This window comes from Lasiodiplodia theobromae (genome assembly GCF_012971845.1).
Source record: "Lasiodiplodia theobromae strain AM2As chromosome Unknown scaffold_3, whole genome shotgun sequence".
Taxonomy (NCBI): Eukaryota; Fungi; Ascomycota; class Dothideomycetes; order Botryosphaeriales; family Botryosphaeriaceae; genus Lasiodiplodia; species Lasiodiplodia theobromae.
Window position 1 is genome coordinate 621,216 of NW_023336519.1, and position 25,188 is coordinate 646,403.

Here is a 25,188-nt window from a genome sequence, read left to right on the forward strand (position 1 = left end):
CTTCAAAAACAGTGATATGTCTGTAGGCAATAAAAACCCGCACTTTAGACGCATATCAACAAGCTCAAGTTCGAAAACCGGTCGAGGAAGAGTGGGCAATTAAAAAATGAGAGGGGGAGAACTGTTAGTCCCCGTTCATCTGTGGGATCACAACTACCTTAAATACGGTGTTGGTTTTTCCCTGTTTTGCTCAAGTTGCGTTCAACGACCCGAGGGGCGGTCGCCAGAAGCACTGCGGAGCCTTCTGGTTTCCGGTCCGTGCGGGATCTTTCACACCCGAGAGCGCCGCTTACTTTTCTTTTTAGATGGGAATCCACAGGGGGAACAGCCAGCACCGCGGTGACAGACCGGTTCCACTCTGCTATGCAGGACACATGTTATCCACCGATACTCAGCAAGCCCAACAGATGACACGGACCACTTGGCTGAAACCGCTTTTAATGCCTTCTTATTTCGCCGCCCAAGAAGGGAACGGTCACGTGCTGAATTACGTTCACCATCAACACTTCAAGCATACACCCTCACCACGATGGACTAAAGCATGTCAGGCAGTCCACTCACTTTGCATAGTCCACATCTGCGACTGAAAGCCCTCCGTTTCCCGGGGCAACTTCGTCATATCGGTCAGCAGATTGGAGTCGTCAACCTCTTGGTTTTAAACTCGCGCATCTCTCCCAAACTCCTCCACTTGATCGCGTCGCACCTCACCTGCCTGACATCCCACTCGGGTCACCTACACATTCTCTCTCACCTTCCTTCCATACGTTCCAGCGAACTCATCTTCCTAGCCATTATGGCAGCCACCAAGAATTCCCACGAGCACTTCCTAGTAGCGATCCGCCAATTCGCTCCAGTCGAGTCGTTCATCCCAAGTTCGATCATGCCCCGCAAGAGCTCGGGTCCCAAGAAGCCTACGACAATCGCTGGCGCTTACAGCGAGGACTCGGCCATTGCTCCGGTCGAAGAGTGGAACATAAAACTTTTGAACGCGGTATTGAAGATCGCGAAAGAGGGCTTCCGTACCCAAGAGATCCGCAGCGCCATCGCCGCCCAAGCTCGGCTTCGCCATCGCAGCCTCTGCATCGACAACAACTTCCATTCTATCTGCGTATCGTCGGAAGACGTTGACCTTGCAAGACAGGCCCTCACCATCCAGCAGGACAATTGCCGCAGCGACTCATCCAACTCGACCAACAGCACCGCCGGTAGCAGTATCGACATCGAGGATGACGCGAAGGGAAATATGGTGCTTGGCATGTACGAGCTCACTGCTGGTCTTCCTGCGTCTCAGATCAAGAAACTCATCGCGCGATTCGACGGCAACCCGAAACCCATCATCACAGAGGACCGCAATCACATGGTCGCCACCTGCAAGTTGCTACTCCATACGCTCATCCGTCTGGTTAAAGAGATGGTTTGTGAGGATGCGACCGGCCACCCGATCGTATTCGAGCACGAGTCGGAGCTCAACCACGACATCGGTCGCATCGTGCACCGCGCCAAGGTCGCCGGGCTACTACGCAAGAATATCGATATCTCAAGTGCGGACAACGACGACTGCTACATGGCATACAGAGGCTTCAGAGCCCTCAATGTGACACAGATTGTGTAAGCCGTTCTTCCCGAACCGCCTTTCCCCCACCCTTTTAATGCCTTCCTTTCCGCGCTTCCTCTCACAGTTGGCGATGAAGCAACAAGGCGAGAATTCGCTATTGTTTTGCCACAGTCACCTCCCATCTTTCAATCAAATACTCTATGGCCCAAATCACGTTCTTGCATAGTGTCATCTTGCTAACCACACATTCTCTCCCATAATAGCCGGTTCCTGGAAGGTCGCACTGGCATCCGCTTCATACCCGCTTCACTTTTCTCCCGCTATGTCGCCTTCTACGATTGGCCGGAGTCGGAGCTCAACAAGTACCGCCAGCCGCTGATCAAGCACCTCTCCGATCTTCCTCCCAACGTCGGCTACATTGAAGACTTGCGCGGCCTTGGCAGCAGCAGCGGCGGTAGTCACATTTTCTGGTATTGGGAAGAGCTGCGTCAGGAGCTGGGTCTGACGAGCGAGGACTATGACGACGAGCGTTCCGTTGATGGTCATTGCGTCCACGTGAAAGAAGCGTGGTTCATGAGCTCTTGAGAGAGAAGGTGCGATGTGAGAAGCTGAGGCTTCCCCCTCTTCTTCTTGTCGTCAAAATCCACCTCTTCATGGCCCGGCTGGGGCATGGTCCGTTTACTCAAGACTGGCCGCTGGAGAGATGAGAACAGATCCCTACTGTCCTCGATATCCGACTGCTTCTCGACTTCCCTTTTCACCTTTCTTGTTTTCCTTTTTTTTTTCCTTTTGTCTTGGTCCGGATAATGCCATGGCAATTATTCCTCGATCGGCTGGCAGATTCATACTCTTCTTTTTCTTTTGCTTCTGAAGGCATGGCCCGAATGAAGGCTTGTGATTTCTCAGAATCATGGTCCTTGGGACTGTCCGTTTTACTTCTTTTGTTCTTCTTTGATGCGTTCTAGCAAGGTGTTCAGGCGTGCTGGAGGGCCATTGAAGGGAAAATCAAAAGCACACCAGAGTCACAACAACATCCCAGATACTACCTAGAGTAGGCAAAAATCCATTGATTGAAAGCCATACAGAGGGACAATGCTCAGAGTTCCCTTATAACCGCGGGTAGTTGATGTTTGATTAAAAAATAGAGATTGATCCATGCGCGCGCACCCTCACACCGCATAATTCAGCCTCCAACCTGCCTGCAGGCGTGGGCGGGTTCGGATCAAAGGTCATGGTTCTTCTGTTCTTCACTTTTTGGCAAGCAAGAAAGTCGTCTGCGATGCCCAACGAAGAATACTTGTAGGAATCAGCGTGTGCAGGAACACAACACACACTCAGAATTAATGGAAGAGGCAAAAAGACTGAGTAAATGTGAAGAAGCCGCATTCACACCATCACCACCGCCGACGCTGCGCCCTCACTTCTAGTCCGACGCGAACGACACCACCGCTTGTAGTACCCATCCGCTGAACTGAAACTGCTCTTGCTCCTCCTGCTCCTCACGACATCTCTACCATCACTACCACCGTCGTCGTCGCCGTCGTGCCGCGACGACACTTTGCCCGCGCCTGCAGCAGCAGCAGCAGCAGCAGCATCAAAACCCCGCGCCTCCGGCCCTCCGGCCCCCATACCATCGACACGACTACCATCATTTGCACCACCAGCACCGACAGCCCGTTTCTGCAACCCCCCCTCGCAATATGACGGCAAAGCAACAGAAGGCGACGAACAGCACGTCAACGTCGCCATCCTCGGCGTCGCGCGTCGCACGAAGCGCAGCTGCGGCGGCGGCGGTCGTTGCAGCAGAAACAGCTGCTGGCGCTCTCTCGCCGTCATCACCGGCCGCTCTTCCGTCGTCGTTGGCAGCAGATCTCCTGTCGTCCTCATCGACGAAGAGCTCTCCGACGCCGCCGTCCTCAGACGACCCTCCCCCTCATCCTCCGCCGCCCTTGTCTTCTTATTCTTCTTCCTCTGACTCCGACGCTTGAAGCTGCCCGGCTGCCGCTTGCTCCCACCCCACGTGTGCGTCTGGAAGTAGTTCTCCAAGCTGATGTCCGAGATGGGGGATATGGCGTTTAGCATGGTGTCGTCCTCGTCGTCGTCGTTGTGCAGCAAGGGCGGGCGGAAGGGGTAGAACGTCTCTCCCTCCTGGATATCGAGGTCCACTTTTGGCCGGTCGCCGCCGCCACCGTCGCTACTGCTGCTGCGATCGAGTAGGTCCACCGCGCCGAGCTCGAGGTCCGAGTCGATTGCCGGGTGCGAGCTGCGGCGGCGGTAGAGGTAAGAAGCTGCTATGTTGTCGACGCTGGTCGCCAACGTGGTCGTGCGGTTGTCGTCCTGCTGCTGGTAGTGGTGGCGGCCGTTGTTGTTGTTGTTGTTGATGTCGAGGGATCGGCTGTTCTGAGAGGTGGGAGATTTGCCGTTCATCGGGGTGGTGGTGGCGTTGGTGTTCGTCCTGACGGTGCGGAGGCCTAGGCGGCGGAAGATGATTTTCATGAGCGGGTTGAACGTTGGGATGCAGGCGGCGACGATGCCGATGGTCGTTTCGACTTGCGACCAGAGGGGAATCAGGGCCCAGCGCCTGCGTGGGTTCTGAGGTTAGCTATTAGGTATATAGGTAGGATAGTCGATTGATTGCGTGTTGGCAAATATCGTTGATGTGAGTTGAGAACAAGGATTGGGGGTTGCTCGTTGGTATTAATAAGAGGAAATACGCACCAAGATGTGTCTCTTGTGATCCAATTCCCTTGGTCCATGTAAGATTGCATAAGATGTACGTTCCGCACTATGGAGGCGACGACCGGGATGAGGCCGGCTAGAAACATTACAGCGATTGCTAGCTTCTGGTTGATGTGCATTTGCAACTTGTAGACAAGTGGGACTGGGAGGAGGAAAAGGAGGATGTCGGTCAGTGTGTTCAAGTAACTGGTGATCATGACCCAAAGGCCAATGTCGATGCAGCCTTTTGGTCGAGTTTGCACTTCCCAGAAACGACGGACAGGTTGACATTGAGCGATATGCACCTGTAAAGTTAATAGCAGCATCATTGGTGATGATGTATGAAGCTTACAGCTACATTGATAAGAAAGCGGATGGTGTCAAAGCTTACGACGCTCCAAACACAACGACGGCACGCCTTCCCAAATGTTGCCGCTCCACGCATAATACGTAGAATCAAGCAGCAGACGGATACGTGGATGGCGCTGTTGGTAATTAGCTGGTTGTGGGGTGCTCGTGACGCATTGAGACTCACAAGATGGTGAAGAAAGATGTCAGTTGAAAGACCCATCGGTACTGGTTCGCTATCAGTTACTTGGGTAATACGCGACCGGCAGGCATAATGATTGCTCGAAGATATCTCACCAATTGGGACTTATTGAGTTGCTTAATAGGCAACTCGTAAGCATGCTTTCCCCAGCCACTGGCAACCTGTGCCAGCATCATTGCCGTTCCAATTATGCAAAACAGCTGAAGGGGTTGAGAAAATTTTCCAGAAGAAGTGGGCATTCAGAGTCATACCATAGCAGCGAGTATAAAGTAATCGTCTGCGCCGCGGACTCCAGAAACCTTGCATCGGACGTACAAGCTGCGAAGAACGATGAGAATTGATGAAATGCGAGACCGCGATTGGACGGATACCGCACCGAATGACAACGAAGAGCAACGCCCAGATGCATAGAGCGATACTAGAACGGCTGATGAATGAGCCTTGACTAGGCGTGGGTGACACAAATCTGATGCCGCATTAACGGAGAACATGAGCGCCAAAATGTACGCAGTGTGTCTCACGGATCATCTTCTCCAGCAGCCTGCGTATCATGATGATTGACGGTCTGAGCAGGCATCAGGCTGGAGGAGGAGGAAGGCGCAGTGCTAGAAGTACAAGCTTCTTGGCAAGGTGGGCGGCGTATACTCCGAGCGTTCCATGATTCCATAGGTTAAGAAATAGGTGTACAAAAAGGCATGTCGTAGAGGATTTCAGGGACGTAAAATGTGTGGACAGACTCCGCCGTTGACCCGTTGGAAAATGTTCCTATGCGCAGTTGCAGAGAAACCACGGACGCCAAGAGCTTGGTCCGGGTGTGCCTTCCATTCAGCGAGTACCGCGAGGAAGTACTGCCTGACTTCAACCTGGCTCAATTTCCGGGACTTGCTGGGGGCACCAATCTCGTAGTAGTATTAATCATGACATCGTTGTTGTCCAAGTCCCAGCGTTTGCGAAGCGGGATACATTATGCATTACGCATTATTCGGTGCTGGAGCCGTTTTTGAAAAACTAAGAGCACACAGCAAGCCTGAACTAAAAACAGGCGGCGCAACCTAGAATAAACCGAAGTTTCCATCCTGTTGATTCCCCATGACCGAAACGAACGACTCGAGGTCGAGATTGGACAGGTCAAAGTTCCAATCCATGGAAGGCCATGTGGCATCCAAAACGTCGCTCGAAACACTTGGTGCACGTTGCTCGAACGAGCCGAAGCCTGGTGGCGTCTCCAAATCTGGTTGACAGGGATCTGTACCAGGCACCATTCCGGGTGCGGAAGCAGCGGATATGCCATCCCCGCCAACGTATTTTGGCTGCTCGGATCCACTTATACCTGGTAGTCCGTGAAAACCTTCCATGCTTTGAGGAATGGGTTCGGTCAGACCAGTCAGCATTTCGACCTTGCCGCGCATTTCATCAATTGCTGCGATTATGCTGACAATAGGTTCTCGTGGGTGGATCTGTCGCAATGCGCGAATGCCGCGGTTGATGTATCGAATGTGGCGACGAGTGGCGTTTCTGTCATGAAGTGCAGCTAGTATCAACACGAAGCATGCACTCTCAAGGAAGAAGCAGTTGTTGTAGACGCCCTTGAACCCGTCAGCTCTCACTTCACAAGGGTGTTGATCATCAGGCTTACCTCGGCACCAGGTCCGGTTGCGAAGACAATCTCACCTAGCATCACTATCGAGCGAGCCGCATCTACAGTGTGCTCACAAGCCTCCAACAATGGGGGAATGTTGAAAGGGTTGGATTTTGAATCGCTGTCTTTTCCCTCGGCTTCACCGCGTCTCTTCAGCTCGACGAAGAGAAGTAGGAAAGGACGAAATGTGAGAAGAAGCGTGTAGAAATACACTTGTTGCAATTAGCTGAATGAAGCTGCGGCGCTTGTTGGAAGTCTTGTGCTATCGAGCAGATGGTCATAGTGTGGTTGCAAGCTGGGCAGCTGGCACGGTTGGTTGGAGAAGATTTTGCCTTTCCCAGATCTGCCTCACCGGACATACACTACTCCAATGCGGGTAGCTGAAGCAAGCGCCAGGATGTAGATGTAAATTGGAAATTATACAAAGACATCATGGCATGGACTTCTACTACCTACGTAAGTAGTGTAGCGTCCTCCGCGGAACGTAGAGGGATCAAATCTTCTGCAACCCACCGTGCTGGCATAGTGGAAGGTGCGTCGAGAAGCAACGGTACAGGAGTAGCACATGAGTAAGGTACAATACTCACAGTAAGAAATTACCGCGCGGGTGACGAAGTTCTCATCTCTTTCAGTCCCGAGGTGGAGTCCAAGGCTGAAGCCGAAATCTTCCTTGACTGTCTGGGCAAAACTACGCAGCTTGTTGCGGATGCGATGGGCATGTTTCAAATCCGCGCTGACAGATGAGTCGTGATGGTTGTAAAAATGCTGGACGCTGCGTAATAGTTCTGAAACTGTAACCAGTGCTGACATGAGCGATGGGCGTTCTGGTTGAGAAAGCCCAATGTCTTGTAGCGAAAGCGACGACGGTCTCCCGAGTCCGGAGCATATAAGGCTAGAGGAAAGGGCGTTAGAGGGAGCTTGACCGGCGGTGCAGCGAATCGGTTAATACAAACCTTTCAAAGTAGAATAGGCTCCAGCAGGTCAGACTTGCTTCAGAAGACTCCGTGAGGGACTGGCGGCTGGTCGGGCTTCCTCTGTGCATGCCCGTCGCAAATGCTTTACGAATAGCGCTGCCAATGTACAGGTAGCTCGAATTTGGGTTTCCTACAATAAACTCGCAATACGCGTGTCTCAGAGGTCAGCTCAATCGTTCCTCGGCAAGTTGAGTGGTGGGACTTATCATGAGCAGTGCAATCTGGACAGCACGCAGGTTGACGACATGCAGAAGGGACTCGGCTTCTGTCCGGGCTTGAGCTAACAGCGTTTTTCTCCACAATTCGTGCTGGCTAGGACAGGCGCCTATTGCCATGACGACAATGACCAATGCTCTCTCTGAGGGTTCAATCTTTGCGTCGTCGCCATATCCGTACAGCCTCTCGAAATTGGCGCAAAGCTGCTCGGTAGAGAGAAAGGGAAGATGAAGATGGACAGTGGAGAGGTAATTATGCAAGAAAGTACGGGCGAGTTCATGCCTCAGAAACATGGGATTGGTCTCGCGCTGACCGGGAGTGTTTCCAAAGGCAAGGCCTTGGTACTTGTAAACATCGATGCTTTCATTTCCATTCTGAACCTCCTCGACGTGGGCGCCGGGGCGCGGCACCTCTTCGTGAGCGGTCAGGTGGGTGTGGAGGTGTTGCAAGAAGGAGAAGTTGGAGGAGGAGCCATAGTATAGCTGCAAGACGCAAGAGGGTGAGTCGGCGGGCACATGAGTAGCGCGAATGTTCTTGTAGATGTGATAGCGCGGAGGGGCCTCCGAGAAAGCCGAAGAGTCGCCATGGCTGCTCTCGCGGTCGGCAGTGACGTCGCGATCCTCCGACTTGGAGGGCTCCTGTGCGACCTGGAGGCCGGGGGTCGGAGCAGGGTTGGTGGAAGTGCGGCCAGTGCGACGGCGGATAAAGGACCTGTACGAGCAGACCGTGTTGCGCCTGCTACACACGTTGCATGGGCTGAGGCCGTTGCATTTCTGCTTTCTCCTGCGGCATTCCTCGCACGCCTTGGAGATCTTGGGGCCGCGGAGCGAGGCTGGGGCTGCGGTCAGCACGTGAACAAGCGGTGTATACGGCGCAGGCGCACAGTACCTGCCGGCAGAGGCTCGTCCATTTGCACGTCTCGTCAGTGGTGGTTCTTGGGCGGAGTTACGGAATTGTCGGATTTGTCGGAGAGTCCCTGAAAGCTGCCCGTCGCCCACGTGACTTCTCGCTTCTTGCCGCCGCGCAGCCGCGCCGCGCTTGCCCAACGCGTTGCCGTTCCTGGCGCCCCTCTCTCCGTCCCCATTATCTCCCCACAGCAGAATGAAGAATACTCCGCTACTCGCCCGCTCGCCCCGCAGTTCGTACATTCACCGTCACTCCTTTGCACCACGCTCCTTATCCTCCGCGATCGCAGACACTTCCGTTTGAACGTCAGCTGCTCCTGCGGACCTTACACCTTCATTCCATCTCTGCACACTTGGCACGTCTGTCATCTCAAGATGATCGGGGATTGCATTCTATCCAGCTCGACAGCGGCTCGACCTCTCGCTCCGTCTACATCTTACTCCCAAGTCGGCAACCCGACGTTCAGGAATCAAGGATTGGTCCCTTGCCTAATTGCGTCGAATTTCCCCTTTGCCCGTACTAATGCACGAGACCGTTGTCCCCATATTCGGTGGTCCCCACTACCAGGCACGTGGCTCCCTGGCCCAGGCACCACCGAATCTAGTACTATACGTAGTAGGCGACCTCCTGAGTATGAAGTTTTGACTGAGCCAGAGTTCGGTTGCAGATGGACTTGCAGCATCTACCGACACTTGGCCGCTCCAGCGTTATTCCTCAGCGCGGACGATCGGCCGTTTCTCATCGCCATCGGGCATTGCAGTTCAAAAGAGCTTCGCGCTAGTGGTTCGCTATATAACGTTGGAATGGAAACTTCTGCTTGTCCCCTGCGCCAAGCAGTTCCTCACGGTTTCGAAATACCTGCACTCAATTGGAATTCTGTAATTCACCTCACATTTTCAAGCTAGCGCCCTGCAATAGCGTGATTTTTTAGGTAGTCCCCATTTTTGCCGTCGGTGCTTCATTAAGCACAAGCTTATAAGTTGGAGTCTTCCTGGTTTGAAATAGCTAGGTTCAGCACTCGGCGCTCTCGGTAACCTCTCGAATCCACCTCCAGCAGCTGCAAAGATGCCTTCCATGCCCTTTTCTGCTCTGTTTCCCTCCCTTTTCGTTGCGGCAGTCTTCGCTGCTCCGCAAAACGTGGACACCTTGGGAGAGACTTTCACTCTTGACCAGATCCCGAAAGGGCAGATCCTCAAGAATGGACCATTGGCTATGGCGAGGACTTACCTCAAGTACGGCCTGGAGGTGCCCGACTTTGTCGCCGCAGCCGTCGCGAACTCGGCTGCTGCCGCTGAGGCTGCCGGCCTCTCCGAGCGTTCGGTTGCAGCAAACCCTTCTGATAGCTTCGACACTCTGTACTTGTCGCCCGTCACGCTTGGGTCTGATACGCTGAACTTGTACCTTGACAGCGGTTCTTCTGACTTGTACGTATCCGACACTCGCTTGCTGAACATGCTAACGCGCAGCGCTCTAGATGGGTCTTCTCCACGCTCATGGCGCCCGGCTCTACCAACGGACAGACTCTCTACAATCCTTCCAGGTCGGGCACCCTTCTGCCGCAGCAGTCTTGGAGCGTCACCTATGGCGACGGCAGCGGTGGATCTGGTCTCGTCTACGCCGACAAAGTCGTGGTAGGGGAAGTGACTGCCACCAAGCAAGCCGTCGAGGCAGCCACAAGCGCGTCGTCCCTCTTCGTCCAAGATACCAACAGCGATGGCGTCATGGGCCTTGCTTTCAGCAACCTCAACTCCGTCAGGCCCACCCCCCAGAGAACCTTCTTCGATACCGTGAAGAACACCCTCGCCAAGCCCATCTTCACGGCTCTTATGAAGAAGGGACAAGCGGGAAAATATGACTTCGGTTTTCTCAATTCGACTTCGTACACTGGAAGCATTGTCTACACTAACGTACTGACTACGCCGAAGCCGGGCTTCTGGGGGTTCAACGGAACAGGCTACTCTATCGGGTCTGGGCCGGTCGTCCAGAAGGTTATGTCGAGCATTGTCGATACGGGCACTTCTCTCTTCTACCTGCCCACCGACGTTGTCCAGGCCTACTATGCTCAAATTCCCGGCGCATCCAAGAGCGCTTACTTCGGTGGATGGATTGTGCCTTGCACCAGCACGCCGCCTGCCTTCAGCACCGTCATCAGCGGCTCTCTCGTCACCATGCCTGGATCGTACCTCATCTACGGTGCTGTTGACCAGTCCAACAACTGCTATGGAGGTATTCAGGAGAACACCGGCATTGGCTTCTCCATCTACGGCTTGATTTTCTTGAAGTCTCAGTACATTGTTTTTGATCAGACGACGGCCAGCGCCCCGAAGCTCGGCTTCGCCAGGCAGCCCGGTGTTGCCTACGTTTAGCTTTGTTCTGCTTCATGCTGCTTGGCAGTGCTGTGCGGCTTTTCCGGACGGGGATTCATCGTCAGGTGGCCGCAGTTAATGAGTGTCTATTTAGCTGATCGCGGAGAATACCGTTCAAGTCAGGCCAGAATTAATGTATTTTTAGTTTGCTTCGTCAACATTACTACCGGCCGTGCTTTTCTGAATGCATGGACCGCTAAGCTATTATGTGAACTGCACGGTTGACGTGCCTCCATTCTCAATTCCATCATAACCTCTGCGGAAATCGCACAAGCCCATCAATGTTTAAATTGCTTACTATCTAACGATAATCCAGTCAGCAGTGGCTCATGCACACGTACTCTCCACAACCATCGCCCAGCGATGACGGCGACAGCTGCAATGCGAACTCAAACAGTTGATCAGGGCAGCTTGAAAACAAGGTCTACTTTCCGGGCTCCTTTGTCTTTCTAGCGCCCAGATTCACACGAGATCTCATGAAGAAAATGTGTCTGACATCCAAATTTCCGTAGGCTGACGTGCTGTCCAGTGCAGCATCCTTAAAATGTCATTCTGTGGCAGTACACCCTCTCGTTCACAAGCCCCGCTATGAAACTGCAAAGTGTTCAAAACACAAGGTATGCTGCCATTTATGTCACACAATTGCAAGGATTTGCGAGCAGGTATTTTGGTAGCGACGCTTTGAAACCATGGCTCGATATTTCTGTCCACGGTTCAAGTTCGGCTAAGGCATGAATATGTCCTTGGGAGACAACGAAAATGCGCGGTAAATTATAGCCGCATCTCACAACCACGGAATAGTACATTAAATGTTTTTAATACCGCTCTCTGCAGTGTCCACGGCGCTTCGAGCGTGACGTGTTCAGAGAGTCTCTTGAAGGCAAGTGTACAGTGCATGATCAGGTGATGCGAGATGAGCGGCCGATATAGTCGCCAGTAAGGAGCTGGAGCGAAACAAAGAAAGAAAAATTAGGCGACGAAGAATCTATGATATCCTCCGTCATGCTTGCTGGATGAATCTACGTACTGGCGACGAAAAGCACCAAGAGTCATGGCCTAAGGGAAAAAGTGACAGCGCCGAGCGAGCTTTGACTGCAAGGCTTGGCGGTCACCTCTGTTTGGACTCCCGTAGACCATATATCAAGTCATGCTTGCACTTTAAGAAAAAGGTGCCTGAGGAGGCACATTAACAGGCGGATCTTTAAGACATGGAAGAAACAGTGGCCCAGAGCACAGATTCAACCAGCGTCACTTCCTAATTTACTTTCAAGCACAGTCACCGCACATTCGAGATGGACATCATGGTTTCCTATTCACGGAAAGCGCGCTGACGTGCGTGCTACCCGCGAAAATTCAGTAGTGGGCGGTTTTACAAAGGAAGGAGCCACCGCCAGTGCTAAGTATCGAACTTCTGTCCAGCGCTGAGGACTTTGGAAACCAGCTCGAGCATCAACCACGGTTTGACTATCTGTAAATCTGGTTCATCATATCAAGCAGGCTTCCTTCACAAATTTGTTTGTCTATCCACCGCCACCGCTCCCGGAACCTCGCAATCTTCCCAGGTCTCTTGCAACACTTCGCAGTCCCCTGCGTGCACGACACTTTGCTGCTGTGCACAGCTGCTTGACCGCAGGATGTCTCCCGGAAAACCCACCTCCATCGTCACGGCCGACAACGCTGGCCGCGGCGATACCGACGAACAAAGAAACGGCACCGAAATCAAGTCCATCAACAGAGACGGTATCGACAACGATAACCGCCGAGAAGTTTCTGACGATAAGCGCACCCAAAAAGACACGGATAGCGGCAACTCCCAAAAATTTACCAACAACGAAGCCACTACCAAGGACGGCATGGGAAACAACGTGCGCACCGGTATCATCGCTGAGCGACAACAACCCGGCATCAAAGGCAAACGCAAGAGCAACGCCATTGTCGACGATGATAACCAAACTGAATCCATCCATCGCGCGCGTCGCGCCCGGCATACCTCTCTCCCAGTGACCCAGCACGACGTCTTGCCTTTGACTCCTGTTCCAGGCAATCCTGATCGTTACGGACCCCTTTTCCCCGTAACATCTGCCAGGAACGCCAATTCTGGAACTAGCAACATCGCTTCCGATACCCCCCATGACAGCCGACCAAATAACGAGCAGGACTGCACCATCGATAGGCCCCCGCAGCTAGTGCAGGCTTTTCGGACTCCAGAGCTGGGAAGTCGCAGTCCTCAACGTCAGCATCGAGACGTGCCGCTCCATCCCTGGGCTGATGCTTTGTCCTCTGTGCTTGGCGCTGAGCCTGTACAGGAAAATTCTGAACCCGTGCTACCGAGTGAGGATGGCTTGGGAGGAGTTCATACACCACTGGAAGTGAACTTGTTCCAAGATTCTGAACTTTTCACACCTCTGGGCACCGAATTGGAGGACTGGGGAGACAGCTTCGTCCCTGATCCACTGGCAAGATATTACCATTCCCAGACGACCACCCAGCCGCAAGATGGGCTGATTGAGAATTTTGAAAACCCAAGTAATGCATTCTTCCCACCTGAGATTCTTCAGAAAAATGACCCAGGAGTCACGTTGGATTTCTATACGATCTCTAACGGGAACCCTGGGTTCTCTAACACCTTGCAAGCAGTTCCCGGGTCGGGACATCTGACCAATAACTCCACAGATCGGTCGATTCATGTAAGTGCGCAGTCAAGTTCATACGTTGGCAACCAGATTGTCGTTCCAAGCCTGGATGTCGCCGTTCCAGGGCAGCGACAAGTACCGGTAGGATATTTTACCAATAACGCATTTTCCCAGCCCAACTATGGAACACCACCCCAACATGCCATGGGGTCACAAAACGCCTACTATCAATCACGACCAGTACATACGCCACAAACCACAAATTACCAGCCGGTTTATAGGCAGCAGCAACAACCGATTCAACCCCAGCCATTCCAACCACCTCAATCACAGGTAGCCAACCCTATGTATTTCAACGGCACCTACTGGAACACTCCTGACAACAGACAGCCAAGCAACAACAATAACGATCAGCTGCTCCAGCAATACCAACAGCAACGACCCTTCCCCATTCAGCATCCGCAGCCGCTGAACCATCCATTTGTCCAGCCCGGCAACCAGCGTGCCCTCTTCAACGGGCAGCACATGCCCACAGCCACTGCTACTCGGACTCAGCCGATCCATCAACAGCAAGCTCCACCCACCCTCCATCAACTCGCGCGGCCACACCAATCCCCAGTCCGCAGCGGCAACGGCGCTGGCGGCCAGCCAAGAACATTGGGGGAAATCATTACCGGGCTCGACCAAGAACTGACACGGCTGTACCAAGTCCGCAATAGCTGGGGAGGGAGGTAGGGGAGTGTGAGAGAAGAGGGGGGGTCGATTATTATTAGATCTCTGCTTTGTCCTGTTCTCTCTTTTTCCTTTCCAGCTTTTCACTTCAAGAAAAGACTCGAGTGAATGACCAAAAGCTGGAGAGCTTAGAGATAGAACACTTCGTACACATGGATTGTATCCTCTCGTAGAATTTTACATGAACTTGCGTTATCTCACGGAAGACAGTGCAGTCCAAAGGAACCGAAAGTACAAAAGTAAGCTTGGTCACCCAAAGAGGTAAGTATTGAAAGTATAATCGCTAACGCAAGCATCAATCCGACTGGCGTTTTTGTCGTTTAGCAAAAAAAGAATAATCAAAAGCGGTATCCACAACACAATGACAACAATAACACGCAAAGCGATAGGGGACATAGGCGTAGGGAGACCTCACACACACAGACGCAGGCGAATCGGACAGTGCGGGGGGAATCTAAGCAAGCAGCGCCAAGCCTCAAAGCCTCCAACAGGGACGACAACAGTCACAGCAACCAATCACTTTGCGCCTCCCCACCACTCCCCCCCAACCTTCTATCCAGCTAGTAAAAACCCCAACACCGGACGGGACGATTGATGCCACCCTCTAGCGTGAGCGTCATGACACATATAGCCTTCTCTGTTCGTGGGTTGTTCATGAGCGAGCCTCCTCAAGCTCGAGCTCCAGTTGCCTGATCTTCTCGTCCTTCTCACCGCTGGTGATGTCGGCAACCTTCGTCTTCAGTAGGTTGACCTCGGCGGTGAGATGGTTGATCTGCTCCATCTGGCTCGCCATCTGAGTGTTCTGGCTCTCCAGCATCGACTTGATCTCGGCCAAGTAATCCTTAATACCCGCTGCTGCGCTGCTTGCCGTGGTCGACGAGGTGGATGCAGAGCGGGGGGTCTCCTTGACGGGTTCCGGTTCGGGAGCCTTGGTAGGCTCGGGGCCACGGACCTTCTCCTCCTGGCGGGCCGCGGTGAAAGATTGGCGCTCCGCAGGCTTCTGGATCTCCTCGAAGCTGGAGTCCTCGTCAGCGGACTCGGCCTCATCCTTGTCAGCAAACTTGGAGGCCGCGTCTGCCATCGAGGCCTTGTTGTCGTTGACAGAAGGGGGCGGGGCGCGAGAGACGGGGGCGGGAGTCGGCTCGGGCTCTGCCTTCGGTGTGGGGGCAGGGGCAGGGGCTGGGGAGGGCTTGTACTCGGACGCAACCTCCACAGGTGCCGAGCCCTCGTAAACGGCCTCCAGCGAGAACTTGGGAGGAACAGCTTCCTTGCCATCCCAGAACTCGGCGGCGGACATGCCAGGCTTGAGACCAGTGGCGGGAGGATAGATATCGCCCTGGAAAACCTCGGAGCGCCTGGGGACGATGAAGGAAATGGGCTCGATGTAGTTGTCGTTTACGGTCTTGTATGCACGAGCAACCTCGTTGTCGTGAAGCTTTAAATCGTCAGCAGAATTAACAGAAAGCTTTCAAATTGAGAAACTCACGTTGACACCGCGCTTAGGCATAAAAGCAACACCACGCTGGGGATCGACGGACTTGTACTCGGAGACGAACTCGAACTTGTCGTGCTCGTACTCGAAGTACCGGATGTTGCCATCACTACTCTCGTTAGCGAGAATTTCCTCATATTGGCGGATACTTTTCTTACCCCTTGCCAGCAAGATACAGCATGTTGGTACCGTCATCCCAGAAAGGCATGCAAACACCGGAAATGGAGTCAAGAATCTCGAAACCGTTCAGCGGCTCCCTTGCGGCTCTGATATCCCACAGACCCAGCTGACGGTCACTCATCTTGGAGAAACCAGTGGTGGCAACCCTGTCGTGCTCGCCCATCCAGACAGCACGGCTGTTCTTAGCACCACTGTGACCCGCACCCTCGTGAGCGGGCTTCTCCTGGCGCACATCCCAGATGCGGAGCTTCTTGTCGCGGCTAGTGGTGACGAGCAAGGAGCCATTGGCGCTGAAGGAAAGGGACTGGACCATGTCGGCGTGCTTGAGGGTTAGCTTGGGCTGACCGTGCTCGACATCCCAGATCTTGACAAGGTAGTCGCCCGAGGAGCTGGCGAGGACGTTCTCGGCGGAGGGGTTCCAAAGGACGTGTCCGACCTTCCTGCGCAGGCGCTTAGCAGGGTCCAGGGCGGGGGCATAGGGCCAATTACCTAGTGTGGCCGGCGAATTTGGCTACGGGAGCGACATCTGCCGGCTCCTCGGCATCGGTGTGGAGAGAGAAGTTCTCGGGCACCTTCCAGAGGAAAACCTGCCCAAATGTGAATATCCTGAGCCTGTGTTTGTATGGCAGCCTCATACCTTGCCGTCGTCGGACGCGGAAGCGATCACGTCGTCATTGAAGGGGTTCCTGCTCCTACTCAGCCGACATGTCTTGTATTATACACGCACGCGACAGCGCGTACCAGTCGGTATCGAGAACGGGGCCGGTGTGGCCGCGGAACAGGGGAAGGATGTCGGGCAGCTTGCCGCGCTCGTCGACGGGGATGACAACAAAGGCGCCTCCACCGCCAGACTCATAGTTGACCGCGAGGTACTTGGGGTTGGCCTGGGGAAGGGTGTTAGCGGGCGGCGTCAGGAGGGCGCACGAGAGCGGCGGTTGCGGACCTTGATGATGTTGCTGTCCCAGGCATTCTTAGACAGTCTGAGGTTGTCGTAGCATTGTTCCTGTTCGGCGGAGCGCGGTCAGTGTCGCGGTCGAGGCGTTCCTGGAATTCAGGTTGGGCGTGCCTTCTTCGTCGAGCGTCCGAAGACGTGACCTGCATGCAGCGCGCGTCAGCACATGAAGCCCCTCGCAGAGCGATTCGGAGTAGGATAGAGGGGCCGTACGGTACTTGGATGCTCTCACGAAACGGCCAGACATTGGGGCGGGCGGAGTCGGTGTTGGTGGTGGGAATAGGGAAAACAAAGAATAGCTGGCTTCTTGACCCCCGACTTGTCTTGGTCTGGGGGGACCCGCCGTGAAGCTCGCCCCGGGAGGGTAGCAGCCGCGCGCGAGTAAGGGTTCCGCTGCAAACACCCGGCGCTTGGCACGTTTGAATGAATGCGCCCCACCGCCGATCGCCCGCCGAACAACACAGAACACATCCCCGCTGCGCCTTGCCCCTCTCGACGCCGCACGCGTTCACAACACCACTCTCACGCCTCAGCCGCCTCCTGGCCGCGCACACGTCGCGCCTTCGCGTCCAATCATCCCTGCCGCCCGCTATGGGCTGAGCTCAGCCACCCTGACAGATGTCAAAACTCAAATGGTTCCAGCCCAACTCCGCCTGCAATCTCCCCTCGATCTGGTCCATTCTCTTTCTCTTAAGCGCCTTGTTCGCCCAGCCCCCGACGTGCGATTGTTGCGCTGTGGCCCCCACGTCATCCCTACGGCAACGGCAGCATGGTTACCTGCAGCCCGCCGTGTACGACGGTTCAATGCCCTAGCAGCTACCGCTCGACATGCTGTCTTAACCAATCGAATATTTGTCTGCCTTTGCACAGGAAACCGTATGAACGTCCCATCGACCTGGTATAGGCGATCCGCCGGCATGAAGGATTTCAGCTCTGAGACATTTCTACCACTGCGAAGTTGTCGACATGGTCTTCTCCAGCTCTGTTACCCCTCGCTCAACCCCGGAACTATTGTGCTTTGCTGCATGTCAGCGTCGCGATTTTGTAAAAGCCGCCCTGGGCTTGCAAGGTCATATGCGACAGAAGGACAAATCAAGTTGGTGGCTACGCGCCGAAACGCGTATTAACCACGCTTTGACGCGTCGATAAACAATTACCTTTGGCGTCTCACGCCCACCTTTGGCTTATCGAGGTTGAAGCCTCGCCTTTTCGTTTATGCGCTGCCCATGTCATTATTTTGCTCACTAATTCGCAAAGGATGACCTTGAAAGGCACAGGCATTATATCTCATCGATGGGTGCTGCAGCCGATGGCTAGACCTAGAACATAGCGTAAGTATACTTCATTTTTCCTTTTTTTTTTAAAAAAAAAGAAAAATAAGAGAACATACATGTGTAGTGGAAGCTATCATCCGGACGTGAATGTATCATTATTAATTCCACATTTACATACGGACGATAGCTTCAACTACCCATGGCATGAGCGGAAAATAGATTCACGCTAGCCATCGGCTCCAATATCCCCTTGTACAACCATATCTCTTTCTTCTGTTTACCAGCATGGCGGTGACGCGATGTTCCTGAATCATGTCCTCTGAATGGCCTTCACTGATGCTCGCAGTGCTTCGGGAGCTCCCCGACAAGTGACTGTAGAGGAAGTGCACTCATATATCTTCCTAGTTGGAGTAACTTGCACTCCGATTATCACTGCAAATTCGGGCAATGGGTTTATGACCCCATAGCGAGTACAGATAAGAAGGCTCAATATGACGTTGGTCTTTGCTGAAACTTGTTGGAATGGAATGTTTTGCTTAGTGGTCCCTGGATACAACAAAGCTTGAGCAGTTCCTCACATATCCTCAAAGGCTAACGCCAAGTGTCTACAATCACTGTATCTGCTGGGAGTATTCGGTAATGACAGCAACATACTGACTTTTTTTTTCTTGGAGCGAACTGCTGCCTGTTCTATCCAATCCCTGTTGCGCTTGCACCTGCTGGTACAGTATCAGCTGTCATGATTGCTCACTCATTTAGGTCTAGCCTTGTAAAAGCATGACACAGGAATAGCGACGACGTTAAAATAAGCATTGCCGTCACTGTATTCGCACGTGAGTCACCTCGCTTTAGGCATTCCCAGGTCCCGGCGTTGTCATGACCAAATCTCTCGTTCGGATCTCTCGGCCGGCCCCTCCGCAACCATTCCCGATCAGGGGCCCTGATCTATTATTTCCACTGTGCTATCGATGGAAGGCAAGCTAGACTGTCAACTTCTGGCCCACCGCAGGCATGCACGCAGGTTCGTGAGTCAGCGTTCCGGTGCCAGCTCCGCTGCTGTTGCGTCATTGTGCTTGGTCGTGGCTGCACGTGGCGGTAGTACTAGTAGTATCAGGGCATCCGAAATTTTCTTCGCCGCTGAATGGCTGTAGTCCAGGTGCATACATTATGAAAGGCTGGTAGTCGACTTACTGCGGCATCCTGATCGAATGAAGGGGAAAATGTTGCAACAATAATAGTGAGCAATTGCCAACGAGGAGTTGCAGTGCTCTCGTAGAGGGATTCAGAAGTAAAATATCGGAGTCAATTCTCACAAGACGTAACTGGTCTCCTAGTTGATCTTGACCCCGGTGCATAAGTCGCTAGGGCGGATGTGGTACTGAATTTAATATAGCGTTATGGGACGCGCCGAGGGTTCGCCGACGACTCTTTGGACTTTCAATTTCTACGGAAGTCCTAAATCCTTCGGCTGCACACTGTCAAAGGCAGATGATTCCTTGTAGGGAAGAAAGAGCCGAGACCGTCAGTAAATCAAACGTACCGATTATTCAAGTATTGACTATTGCCGCATTCGGCATGTACGCTTTGCAACTTTAAGCTCCATTCTGCAAGATCGCGCAACATGTGGGGATCGCGCTTCGACCTCAGGTCTTGATAAGGCGAGACACCGTATAATATAGTGATCTTATGCGTCTAGAAAGAGGAACTGACCATGGTCCCCACAGCAGCCGTGGGTCCGTCGGGACGAGACGAGACGACGGAGAGTTGGGCCGCTCTCCGGGGCTATTACAGGGGTTGCAATATACCTGAAGGCACAACTCCACCATCCACACCACCTAATATTCCACGCCATTTTTGCCGGAAAATGCGTAAACAGAGGTTGCACATACAATGACGGTCTCGTGTCTTACTCGTCTTCAACCCAGCCCTTCTCATTCGCTACTTGTATGATTAAGCTTGTTTTTAGCCTTGCGTGTGATGCCTCTTGTTGGTGGGCACTGTTTAATTGCACACGGCTCTTCCTTCCGTTTCACATATGCAGTCGCTCATGCCGCCGTTGCTCTCAGGCAAAGCCATCTGCTCAGTTTTTCCAACGAATCATGTCCGTTGAAGTGTCAGTGCCGCCCGGCTACAACTCGCATTATTCCGAAAATGTTCGGTTCCTGTCTCTCCACCACCTCCACTGTGCCCAGAGATGTGGATACTTCGATTAGCCGTGAAACACGAGAGCTCCCTTGGCCAACGGCTCTTGCTCCTCCGTTCGAGGGACAGATAAAATGGTGGAGAAGCGCCCCAGAATGTTTCGATCGTCAGTCTTGGCCGGTCCTTCTTGACTTCCCTGCTCTTCAGCGCAAGCCACAACCATGAAGACTTTCACTACTTTCGCATTCGCTGCCTCTGTGCTGGCACAGGCTGTCAACGGACACTGTGAGATATTCGTATGAAACGCGAGAGGGAACCACATACTGACTCTTTACTACAGACATCTTCCAATACCTCACTGCCAACGGCGTGAAGGGTGGTATCTATCAGAACATTAGGGAGAACACGAACAACAACTCGCCCGTGACTGGTACGTCAAAAAGTCTTCACAGCTTGAAGTATACTCACGGCCGGTACAGATCTCGAGTCCAACGACCTCCGCTGCAATGTTGGTGGTGAGGATGGCAGCAAGACTAGCACGGTCTCCGTCGCTGCTGGCAGCACCGTCGCTTTCACTGCCGACATCGCCGTGTACCACCAGGGCCCCGTCTCTTTCTACATGACAAAGGTCGACGACGCGGCGGCGGCGGACGGCAGCACGCCGTGGTTTAAGATCAAGGACATCGGACCCACTGTAAGTCGATCCACCACTTCGCATCTTCCCGGAAAGGTCAGTTGACTGACCGAACCCCAACAGTTCTCCAACGGCCAGGCGACTTGGGACCTCGAGACGACGTACAACGTGACCATCCCCAACTGCCTTCCCGCCGGCGAGTACCTGCTGCGCATCCAGCAGCTTGGCATCCACAACCCGTGGCCGGCCGGCATCCCGCAATTCTACATCTCGTGCGCCCAGGTCAAGGTCACGGGCAGCGGCTCGGGCTCGCCCAGCCCGACTGTTTCCATCCCCGGCGCGTTCAAGGAGACGGACCCCGGCTATACCGTCAACATTTACAACGACTTCACCAACTATACGTGAGTATTTTGCTGCCTTCATGTCATAAAGTCATGGTGCTGACCTACGCAAGTGTCCCCGGCCCGGAGGTGTGGACGTGCTAGATGGAAACGTGGTGCTGGAAATGAGATGGAATCCGAAATCGCGACACGCGGGGTTGAACTGTGCAGCGCATTATAATTTTCAGTGTACCTACTTTGCCCGCTCTTTTTTTTCGACGAGCAGCCTTTACTAAATGCAAACTACCCCGCATCGTATTTGCCGCTTGAATCATGCACTCTCTTCATGCCTCAAATTCACATGCCTGTCGCATCGCCAGTAGCTTTTCGCGGTAGTCTAGGTACCAACCTCAGCCTGGATCAAGTTTGTTCCAGTTCCTGGACCCAAGGCCAGAACTGGCGCAAGCCCCTCCGAGGCCAGGGCGGGATCATGGTGGCAGGGGAATCATGGAGGCCGGGTCCCCGCATGACGGGCTGATGACGACTTTGGCGGTCGATTTTAGGTTGGCAACGCTTAAGGTATGTTGGCAGAAGCGCCTAGTCTGGGGGGATAATTTTCCAGGTGGGCTAGCAGGCGCTTAGGCGTGCCGTCTGCCAGTGCAGGAGTCCCTGAAGACGGACAAAGCGAGAAGCAGGCGCTCAAGGAGGCTGGCCTCGTTGCATCTCGTGGACGGCGGCGGTGCCCTCGCTCACCGCCGGGCGGAGCGGGCGGCCATGTGCGCGGTCAGGTTGACATAGACTAGTGGCGCCGGGCGCCAGACTCTGGAGGAGCGGGTGCCGGGGTCGACGAGGGGCGAGGCGGGCTGGCAACAGCTCACGTAGGCGTCGGGCAGGCCGGGCAGCATCAGGCTGCTGTGTTGCGCTCAGCTGGCGGGCGCTGCGTGATGCTCGCGCTGTACAGCAGTTGAGATGGCGGTGACGCTGAATTAATAAAGCGGCGTGGGCAGGCCTTGCTAGCACAGGTCGCGCGATGATCGTCCCCAATTACGGCGAGACTCTCCAGGCCCTGGCACGACCGCCCTCCGCTGCCGCCGCACTCCTCTTCCCGCCGCACACGAGCTGCGCCCTCGACAACACCACCACAGCCGCCGAACCGCTCTCCAGGAACCGCCGCTGATCGCACCTCTCGCGCGCGTCTGGACCGCACAGCCCTCAGCCGTGGCACCGAGTGCCCGAGCGCCCCCTCCTGGCCATCTCAGAATCGCACCTCAAACGCGCTAAAGCCGTCAAGGGCTCTCGGCCTCGTCCACTACAACCACCCTCTTCTGCCCGCTCTCGACCCAGGTACCCGCCCGGTCGATCCCGCTCCCGCTCCACCTCTCCTCGCCCACCCGCGCGCACCGTTCCGTCTGTACCTCGACGAGAGACCCCAGCTCCGTACCGCACACCCCAACCTTCGACTCGAAGCGCCTCCCTTCGCGCCCGCTCCGCTCAGTGGTCATGGAGGACGACTTCCGGCCCGTGGTTGACGACGGCGCCTCCGACGCAGAGATGCAGCTCGGTGCCGACGCTGAGTCGCATCTCTCGCAGCGGCGAACCTCGCAGGGCGGCACTCTCTATACATCCCCTACCTCACGGACCCGGAAACGAGGCCTCATGTCGCGCTCGCAGCCCCGGCCCATTCACACGCCCACCAGCCCCATGTCCTCAACAATCCCGCACAACCTGCTGCCCTCGGCGCCTGCGTCGCCGCCGACGCCCGCCCCGAGCCCGACGCCGCACCAGCGTGCCCCCGACTGGAGTACTGCCGCCGAGCATGAGGACACCCAGGTCAGGGACATCCGGGCGCTGTTCAGCGAAATGAACGATGCGGAGAAGCAGCGACTGTTGGGCGAGCTACTGAACATGTGCAACAGCCACCAACTGAGCTTCGTGCACGACTTCGTAAGCCCAAGGTTGAAGAAGGATCCGTTCCAAGTGCTGCCCAATGAGCTGTGTCTACGGGTAGGTCTGATCCTGCGCCAAGCGCGTCATGGAGGGTGCCTAATGCTGACCCCACCACCCTATACAGGTCCTGACCTTCGTTGACGACCCCACAACCCTCGCGCGCTCGTCGCAAGTATCGAGACGATGGTACGAACTTGTTAATGATGATATGGCCTGGAAGTCCCTTTGTGAAAAACACGCATACCGAAGACTCTCAGACGTCCACGACTCAACCTTTAGACCCACGGCCTCTTCAGCTTCGTTGACGCCGGGCGGCTCACCGCAGCAGTCGCATGCGTGGAGGCATCCCCTCCGACCAACCAAGGGCCTAATCTCGGGCTTGGCAGGAACGGACCTTAGGACACAGTCACTTGACCGCGCAGGAACATCAAGCTCGCGGTCGACAGCACGCAAGAACAAGGCCATGACATACCGCTCGCACTTCAAGCAACGATACATGGTTGAGACGGCGTGGAGATCGGGTGGTCGGTGCGACTCCCGGCAGATCACGCCCGATCAGGGTGTTGTCACGAGTCTACACCTCACCGACAAGAACATTGTTGTCGCGCTTGACAACGCGAAGATCCACGTTTTCGACACGCAAGGCCAGCACCAAAAGACGCTGCAAGGCCACGTCATGGGCGTCTGGGCCATGGTGCCGTGGGGAGACCTGCTTGTGAGTGGTGGCTGCGATCGCGACGTAAGGGTCTGGAATATGGCCACTGGGTAAGTCCCGATCCCTTTCACATTCTTGAGGTGCGGGGGTACCTTGGTTGGAATATTGGCTAATTTCGATTAGTGCCGCGGTCCATACCCTGCGCGGACACACGTCGACCGTGAGATGCTTGAAGATGTCGGATGAGAAGACGGCCATCTCTGGATCAAGAGATACTACGCTTCGTATTTGGGATATCGAGAGAGGCATCTGCAAGCACGTTCTCATCGGCCACCAGGCCAGCGTGCGCTGCTTGGAGATCCACGGAGATTTGGTTGTCTCTGGAAGCTACGACACGACCGCCCGCATCTGGAGCATTTCGGAGGGCAGGTGTCTAAGAACACTTACAGGCCATTTCAGCCAGATTTACGCCATTGCATTTGATGGAAAGAGGATAGCAACCGGCAGCCTCGACACCAGCGTTAGGATATGGGATCCCAACGACGGGTATGTTTAGCCTCACGGTCCTTTGATGATTTGAACTGACGAAGATGGTAGCCGCTGCCTGGGTCTCCTGCAGGGCCACACCTCCCTTGTTGGCCAGCTGCAGATGCGGGGCGACGTTCTCGTGACCGGTGGCTCTGACGGATCCGTGCGCGTCTGGTCCCTCAACGAGTATCAACCCATCCACCGTCTCGCAGCACACGACAACAGCGTAACAAGCCTTCAGTTTGACGACACTAGAATTGTCTCTGGCGGCAGTGATGGTCGTGTCAAGGTGTGGGATTTGAGGAAGGGCACTCTTGTGCGTGAGCTTAGTCAGCCAGCGGAGGCTGTGTGGAGGGTTGTCTTTGAAGAGGAGAAAGCAGTGATCATGGCCAGTAGAGGGGGTAAGACCGTCATGGAGGTGAGTAATCCGACTAAAGATGGCATCCAAGCGGAGCGAGATACTAACATGCGCAGGTTTGGGACTTTTCGCCTCCAGATGACGACGTGGACGATTGCAGATCCAGCAGCCCGCTCAGCGCCCCAGAATACCGCCAATCAACACCGGCAATCATGGCAGCAGACCCGACGGACGTTCCGATGGCAGACGCAGGAGCGGCATAAATAATTCCAGCACAGTATCGTGATTCATCGCCACCCACAAAAGTAGCTGCGATTGTGTACCTCATACTCGGCCCGAGTGCGGGTATTTCTTTGAGTTCTCAAGGAGTACGGGCGGTCTCATCCCTGGCATTCCTGGCGTGTTCAACTTGGAGGG

The 25,188-nt window shown here is 54.5% G+C and overlaps 9 protein-coding genes across 9 annotated transcripts; 5 read left to right on the top strand and 4 right to left on the bottom strand.

The window, feature by feature from the left end:
• Positions 1–793: 793 nt before the first annotated feature.
• Positions 794–2,140, top strand: LTHEOB_1144 (SurA-like protein; the record flags this gene model as incomplete). The annotated part of the gene is made up of 2 exons (XM_035508196.1): positions 794–1,608; positions 1,819–2,140. The coding sequence occupies 2 exons, from the start codon at positions 794–796 to the stop codon at positions 2,138–2,140; spliced, it is 1,137 nt and encodes a 378-aa protein (XP_035367491.1).
• An 801-nt stretch (positions 2,141–2,941) lies between these two features.
• LTHEOB_1145 (Integral membrane protein) lies at positions 2,942–4,413 on the bottom strand (the record flags this gene model as incomplete). Its single annotated transcript, XM_035508207.1, has 2 exons — positions 2,942–4,136; positions 4,274–4,413. The coding sequence occupies 2 exons, from the start codon at positions 4,411–4,413 to the stop codon at positions 2,942–2,944; spliced, it is 1,335 nt and encodes a 444-aa protein (XP_035367492.1).
• Positions 4,414–5,875: 1,462 nt separating this feature from the next.
• On the bottom strand, positions 5,876–7,272 carry LTHEOB_1146 (C6 zinc finger domain containing protein; the record flags this gene model as incomplete). The annotated part of the gene is made up of 3 exons (XM_035508218.1): positions 5,876–6,409; positions 6,460–6,674; positions 7,050–7,272. The coding sequence occupies 3 exons, from the start codon at positions 7,270–7,272 to the stop codon at positions 5,876–5,878; spliced, it is 972 nt and encodes a 323-aa protein (XP_035367493.1).
• Positions 7,273–7,600: 328 nt separating this feature from the next.
• LTHEOB_1147 (C6 transcription factor) lies at positions 7,601–8,562 on the bottom strand (the record flags this gene model as incomplete). The annotated part of the gene is made up of 2 exons (XM_035508229.1): positions 7,601–8,484; positions 8,541–8,562. 2 exons carry the CDS (start codon positions 8,560–8,562, stop codon positions 7,601–7,603), a joined length of 906 nt encoding a protein of 301 aa, XP_035367494.1.
• A 1,061-nt stretch (positions 8,563–9,623) lies between these two features.
• Positions 9,624–10,924, top strand: LTHEOB_1148 (Aspartic endopeptidase pep1; the record flags this gene model as incomplete). Its single annotated transcript, XM_035508240.1, has 2 exons — positions 9,624–9,982; positions 10,033–10,924. 2 exons carry the CDS (start codon positions 9,624–9,626, stop codon positions 10,922–10,924), a joined length of 1,251 nt encoding a protein of 416 aa, XP_035367495.1.
• A 1,634-nt stretch (positions 10,925–12,558) lies between these two features.
• Positions 12,559–14,292, top strand: LTHEOB_1149 (uncharacterized protein; the record flags this gene model as incomplete). The annotated part of the gene is made up of 3 exons (XM_035508251.1): positions 12,559–13,450; positions 13,598–13,611; positions 13,891–14,292. The coding sequence occupies 3 exons, from the start codon at positions 12,559–12,561 to the stop codon at positions 14,290–14,292; spliced, it is 1,308 nt and encodes a 435-aa protein (XP_035367496.1).
• Positions 14,293–14,941: 649 nt separating this feature from the next.
• Positions 14,942–17,160, bottom strand: LTHEOB_1150 (Actin-binding protein; the record flags this gene model as incomplete). Its single annotated transcript, XM_035508263.1, has 8 exons — positions 14,942–15,724; positions 15,776–15,890; positions 15,940–16,401; positions 16,451–16,548; positions 16,599–16,647; positions 16,703–16,845; positions 16,905–16,964; positions 17,146–17,160. The coding sequence occupies 8 exons, from the start codon at positions 17,158–17,160 to the stop codon at positions 14,942–14,944; spliced, it is 1,725 nt and encodes a 574-aa protein (XP_035367497.1).
• A 3,390-nt stretch (positions 17,161–20,550) lies between these two features.
• Positions 20,551–21,448, top strand: LTHEOB_1151 (Glycoside hydrolase family 61; the record flags this gene model as incomplete). Its single annotated transcript, XM_035508274.1, has 5 exons — positions 20,551–20,614; positions 20,670–20,759; positions 20,809–21,023; positions 21,087–21,364; positions 21,418–21,448. The coding sequence occupies 5 exons, from the start codon at positions 20,551–20,553 to the stop codon at positions 21,446–21,448; spliced, it is 678 nt and encodes a 225-aa protein (XP_035367498.1).
• Positions 21,449–22,783: 1,335 nt separating this feature from the next.
• Positions 22,784–25,034, top strand: LTHEOB_1152 (F-box and wd repeat-containing protein; the record flags this gene model as incomplete). The annotated part of the gene is made up of 6 exons (XM_035508285.1): positions 22,784–23,287; positions 23,355–23,449; positions 23,510–23,995; positions 24,069–24,431; positions 24,483–24,831; positions 24,888–25,034. The coding sequence occupies 6 exons, from the start codon at positions 22,784–22,786 to the stop codon at positions 25,032–25,034; spliced, it is 1,944 nt and encodes a 647-aa protein (XP_035367499.1).
• Positions 25,035–25,188: the final 154 nt, after the last annotated feature.